The following is a 6,467-nucleotide window of genomic DNA, read 5'->3' as shown; positions in this document are numbered from 1 at the left end:
TTGCCCATCATAGTCTGGGAGATTTTAAAACAGCCATAGACTACAGTAAACGAGGCCTGCAAATTGCGAGAGAACTGGGTGATAGAGCTGGGGAAGGATATGCGTATGACAATCTTGGCAACGCCCACCAAAGTCTGGGAGATTTTAAAACAGCCATAGACTTCCATGAACGCACACTGAAAATTGCAAGAGAACTGGGTGACAGATCAGCGGAAGGAAATGCGTATTCCAGTCTTGGCAACGCCCACCATAATCTGGGAGATATTAAAACAGCCATAGACTACCATGAACGTCGCCTGAAAATTGCGAGAGAACTGGGTGAGAGATCTGCGGAAGGAAGTGCGTATGCCAATCTTGGCAACGATTACCGCAATCTGGGAGATTTTAAAACAGCCATAGACTACCATGAACGTCACCTGAAAATTGCGAGAGAAGTGGGTGATAGATCTGGAGAAGGAAAGGGGTATGCCAATCTTGGTAACGCCCACCACAATCTGGGAGATTTTAAAACAGCCATAAACTACCATGAACGTCACCTGAAAATTGCGAGAGAACTGGGTGAGAGATCTGGGGAAGGAAGTGCGTATGGCAATCTTGGCAACGCCCATAGAGGATTGGGAGATTTTAAAACAGCCATAGACTACCATGAACGTCACCTGAAAATTGCGAGAGAACTGGGTGACAGATCTGCGGAAGGAAAAGCGTATGGCAATCTTGGCAACGCCCACCACAATCTGAGAGATTTCAAAACAGCCATAGATTACGAAGAAAGGCAACTAAAAATTGCGAAAGAATTGGACATTAGAACATTGGAAGGAAATGCGTATGGCAATCTTGGCAACGCCCATAGAGGATTGGGAGATTTTAAAACAGCCATAGACTGCTATGAACGTGCACTTAAAATCGCGAACGAATTGGATGACAGATTGTGTGAGGGAGTTGTGAGTTCAAACCTTGGTTTTATTTTTGAATATCTAGACCAAGTACCAGTGGCTATTGAATATTACCAGCTCAGTATTGCTTCCTTTAATGACATCAGAGATCGTCTTCACTTAAACGACGAGTGGAAAATAAGCTTACGTGATCAATACCAGAGGTCATACCGTGCATTGTGGTGCTTGATGTTAGCAGATGGCAAGGTTACGGAGGCTTTGCTTTCTGCCGAGCAAGGACGGGCGCAGAGTCTGAAAGACCTCATAGCATTAAACTATTTATTTCATGCAAATAATGATGTTCAAGAAAACAGAACATTTGATGAGTTCTCCAGTCGCCTTCCTCTGAATACAATATTTATGGGGATTGGAAAGAAGGAATTAATTCTCTGGGTTTGTCAAAAAGGAAAGGAGGTTGAATTAAGAAGAAAAGAAAACACTTCGCAAGATGAAATCAACACTTTCTTTCAGTCTCTGGTGGACAAAATTGGTGAACGTGATAATGTGGAGTGTGAAGATCGCTCACTTGAATTGGCTAGGGATAAAAGGTCTGCAGTTAAAAGACCACCTCAAGATGACAGACAAACCCAGTACTTACATCTTCAAAAAAGAGCCCTGTGTACTTTGTACGACACTATCATTGATCCTATTCGGGATCTATTTTCAGGCAGTGAACTCGTATTCATTCCAGAAGGTCCACTTTGCTTGGCCCCTTTTGCTGCATTCATGAGCCCAGATTCCAAGTACCTTTGCGAATCATTCAGAATTCGTGTGGCTCCATCCCTCACAAGCTTGAAAATGATTGCGCAATGTCCGGTAGATTACCATCACAAGTCTGGCGTACTTCTTGTCGGAGATCCGTGGGTGCAAGATGTGACAAAGTTACCGACGTTGCCATTTGCCAGGAAGGAAGTAGTGATGATTGGCAAAATTCTTGGTTGCACGCCTCTTATTGGAAGACAGGCCACGAAGGATGAAGTGTTAAAGCGACTCGGTTCTGTTGCTTTGGTGCACATCGCTGCACATGGCAGCATGGAAGCAGGCGAAATTGCCCTAGCGCCTAAAAGTGGTGACGTGGATTTTATTTTGACGATGAAAGATGTAAAGCAAGTTCAGCTGCGAGCAAGATTGGTTGTACTTAGTTGCTGTCATAGTGCTCAAGGCGAAATCAAAGCGGAGGGTGTTGTCGGCATAGCACGGGCATTCTTAGGTGCCGGTGCCCGTTCTGTTCTGGTGTCTTTGTGGGCGATTAACGACAAGGCCACACTTGAGTTTATGAAAAATTTCTATCAGCACCTTGTGGCAGGAAAAAGTGCAAGTGAAGCCATTAACCGGGCAATGAACTGCATGAGAGAATCCACAGAATTTAGCGATGTAACTCACTGGGCGCCGTTTGTACTCATTGGTGATGACGTCACATTGGAATTTGAAGGGAGCAAATAGACCACTCACAATGTCGAGGTACGGTTTTTTTTTTTTTTTTTCGCTGTTCGTAAGGTGCCAAGTTTATTTTCTTTCATTTTTTTTATTTAATTGCCTGTTCTTTCTTTCACTTTTAATCTTAAAAAACCATAAGAGTTCATATCCTTATTCCATTAAGGGCGACTAACAAAGTCTGCCTGGATTGGCTAACAAGAGTTAAAAGCAGAAGTGAGGGGTAACAATGATAATAATAATATAAATAAGAGGACTTAGAAGTGGAAATATATACAAAAGATGTCAAAATTTCAAAAGCGTATCTGTTGTTCCAATTGTATTCGGGGCATTTGAGTGAGGGAGTCAGGTGAACATTCAGAAATGAATAGCTTTTACTGAAATATTTAATATTTTAAAGGAGACGACAAACAACGATAATAGATCTTTTCCTTGATAACAATTTAATAAACAATGCGAGTTGTTGCGCAATTTAGGTAAATTGCCCGCTTAAAGAAATCAGTCGAAGACTAGCACTGAGAATGAGGAATAAAAAAAATTACCATGTCCACAAAGATTTTAATCTTAATTTCAAAGGAGTTAAATTAATGTAATAGATGTAGTGTGGCGCCTATTTATTTTTTCAGACTACTGATTTATTCACAGATTTATGATTCATACATTTATCTCCCTCTTTACTTATACTTGTGTCGATTTAGTAACTATTGTTTGCGTCCGTGTTCTGTAGTGTGACCGGTAACGTTTGTTTGTACTATCAGTTATTTCATTATTTTTTATTACACAGTTACTATTTTCTTTTATAGTTGCGTGCAAGGAATTTGTATCTTGAGGCAGCTAAGAAGAATAAAGTGTTAATTAGTGGAATTTTATTTAGCTTGTTTTAGAAAATATGTGTAGCAAAGTCGTTCGATTCAGAAAACAAATTCCGTTTCCTTATATTAAGACTTAGCCTATTGTTTACATACATTAGTCTTATATACAATTTTTCTTGTTCACGGAAAATTGAAGAATCAAAACAGATGAAATTTTTAGAGTAGTTCGAGACTTTCAACTGCGTCTATAACACGAAGGGAAATTTAACAGGTGTTATTCCTCAACACTTGAGTTTCTTCCTTTTTACATTTAACCATGCAGCAACAAGAAATTATTATTGATCGTCTTAAAAAACTGAAATGATGAATACAGTAATCTTATCGAGTTATCGGTTCTTAGTCTGCTTAACATGGGAACAAGGCCTACGATGGTAAATACATATGAGTATAAATGGCTGCGTTGTTTATCCTGCCCCCCACCCCTTCCCCAACTCACAAATGCACCAATATTGATACCCAGCGTAAACTGAGGGTACAGGTGTTCAAAATGATGTAGGTGGGATGGGGGTGGGGTGGACATGTATACAGTAGAACCTCGATATAACGAAGTCCTCGGTACAAGGAACGAGATTCTTTCGCCCAGTAATAGTAAAATATATGAAAAAGAACCTCGAAAAAACGAAACCTTGGTATAGTGAACACGTTTTGCCAGTTGCTTAGTTCTTCGCTAACTCGAGGTTGTGCAAAAGAGCACAAATTTTTCTCAAGACTTTAGACCTTTGAATAGAGAATCCGTGCGATCAAATAGTTGGGACACTCAACGACTTATCTCACGTTTTCGCGACACCAGCTTCCTCAACTGAACAGTGTTGTACTGAAGCTGATGCCATCTTTAGGAAATGAATAAACGTGCCAAATTTAGTAAAGATTGGAAGGGGGTGCCCAGAGGGTTTTGCTTTCAACTGATTTAACACTTCGGAGATTCGAGACTTTATTACCACATCATTTTCGAGTAACAATATTTTTGTTTCAAAATATTTTCCTATGTAAAGTTCAAATAGTAAACGAGAGTTTACTGTACAGGATGTATTCTTGCTTGGTTTTCACTGAGAGTTACTCTCGACCCAGTAAGGGATTCCAGACTCCGTAATAAGGGAAATTTTTGCTTGTAGAATCCGGGATCCAGCAGATTCTTGTTGTAGAATCCAGAATTCTAGGCTTTGGAACACGGAATACACGTCTCAAGGGACCCGTAATCCCGCAAACGATTAGAATCCGGAATTAAAGTTCCACTGAATAAGAATCCGGAATCCATGGCGTGGAATCCGGAATCCCAGACTGTCTTGGATTCCTTACAGGCCTCAGCTTTGTTAAAACTACTTTATGATAGCACGATCAGTGTAGCGTTAAGTCAATAAACCTTATTGGGTCCTTAATGACCGAAATAGATTTTCGAAGCGTAAAGACTTCACCTGTTTTCTTCTTTTCATTTATTGGGATGATGTAAAGGGGCAGGTGATACCAATCTTCCCCTCCCCTCCCTCCAGGGCCAAGTTGTTCAAAGGCCGATTGTCGCAAACCCTGGGTTAAATTTTAACCCAGGTTTCTATTTCTTTTGTTCAAAAGCATTTTTCAGGATAATTTTCTCAATTCTCTTTAGAGTACCAAATCATCAAATTGTGGACAAAAATAATAAAACTGAATTTGCTTTTTAAACTTTTATATCTGAATTGAAATTTTGCACTAACCCTGGGTTATCTTAACCCTACTTTGAACAACCAAGCCCAGACCCTATAAAATATTTCAATTTTTATTTAGTCAATTAAGGTCAATTTGTCCACAGATTTTACGATTAGAAGGTTACGATTTTCAGAATAATTATACACTGAAAATTAAAAAGATTTGTTTCAACTCCAAAGTGCTAATTCAGCCCCGAAGGCCAAAGTCTGATCCAACCCCTCCTGGAGCCATTTGAGCAGAATTTAGGCCGAAACAGCCCAATCGAGAGGCTATAGCAGCCCACGCTGGGGTTCATTTCAGCGCTAAGGATCCAAATCAGCCCTACGTAATTGTACTGTATTAGCCCTGATTTAAGGGAGCCGAATTAGACTTACCGAAACGGCACTATTTTAAGTGCTAAAACAGATCTTTTTGATTTACAGAATAGTTTACCAGTTCCTAATTCAGATCCTTAGTATTTAGGTTCAGTTGCTAAAGCACTATTTTAGCGAAACTGTAGTTGTGCCAATTAATGAAATGTGTTAAAGTAAACGTTATTCGCCAACTTTCGTTAGCTTTCGACACGAATGTTTTCTATATTCGCTGGGCTCAAAACTCGCTACAATTTTCTATCGAAAGGAAATCTTCCGTCCTGAAAAATCAATATTAATTATTCAACTTCACTGCTTTCTCTCCTTCCTCGTTCTCAAAGTTAACGATTTTAATTCCAAAATTTTATTATCAAGCGAATTGTTAAAGATTAAACGAGGAGAAAGGCTTCGTTTTTCACTAGCATGAGCAAGCCACGGAGGTAGTACTTGTTGTTCAAAAATAATTTTGCAAAAAACGTTTCGCGCGAAAGTAGAAAGCATTCGATGGATCAAGAGCAAATCATTATTCTTCAGTAGACACTAGTTCTAGGTATTTAAAAGTTTTATTTTAAGGACGCCAAAAAATGTCTTTTCTTGTTAAAATTTTAACAAGAACTAAAATAAATGTGTCACTGAAAACAAGCGTATTAATTTTTTCCAATGAGAGTAGGACCTGTTAGAGTTACTAAGTTAGTACAATGAGAGAGCAGTTGCTCAGGTGGACATAAGAAAAATTCAGCGAATTCTCCTCTTTTGCACCAGAAATCAAACTAATTCACGAATTCTAAAGCATGCAAGCCCTCCCCCTCAGAAGAAACTGAAACCCTGCAGGCTTCACACAGTCATCTAACAGACAAAGAACTCTTGCGATGAGGAACCTATCGTGACCTATGTTTCGTTAAATTGCAAGTGTACTCATCTGTTGGGACATTGACCTCTTTTATCCTAGAGACGTTATAGTCATCAAGATGCTTTTAAGGTATGAGACGTCCCTGACTTTTCCCAGTTATTTCTGGACGAGTTGGCCATAAAAGCGTCGCAGTTAACGGCGACCTGTATATACTAGACGCATTGAACGTAGTCTGACACGTTAAAGTGGTCCGTTAAGTGCGTCTAAATTCGAACAATGAACTTAACAGAGGAGGTTTTAAAGTCGTCAGACGATAAATGCGTGTCTTATTTGACCATTTTTATGCTGA

General features: G+C 39.5%; 1 protein-coding gene across 1 annotated transcript; it reads left to right on the top strand.

Annotated features, from left to right (window-relative positions):
• The first annotated feature begins 1,514 nt into the window (after positions 1–1,514).
• On the top strand, positions 1,515–2,392 carry LOC140943205 (tetratricopeptide repeat protein 28-like). Its single transcript, XM_073392275.1, has one exon. The coding sequence runs from the start codon at positions 1,659–1,661 to the stop codon at positions 2,373–2,375; it is 717 nt and encodes a 238-aa protein (XP_073248376.1). The 5' UTR covers positions 1,515–1,658; the 3' UTR covers positions 2,376–2,392.
• The last annotated feature ends 4,075 nt before the right edge of the window (positions 2,393–6,467 follow it).

The sequence above is a fragment of the Porites lutea genome, chromosome 7 (genome assembly GCF_958299795.1).
Source record: "Porites lutea chromosome 7, jaPorLute2.1, whole genome shotgun sequence".
NCBI classification, from domain to species: domain Eukaryota; kingdom Metazoa; phylum Cnidaria; class Anthozoa; order Scleractinia; family Poritidae; genus Porites; species Porites lutea.
The sequence above is the reverse complement of the archived record's forward strand: the minus strand, read 5'-3'. Positions and strand labels throughout refer to the sequence as shown.

Coding starts and splice junctions, on each gene's coding strand:
- LOC140943205 (XM_073392275.1), top strand. CDS start 1,659: ATGAGCCCAGATTCCAAGTACCTTTGCGAATCATTCAGAATTCGTGTG.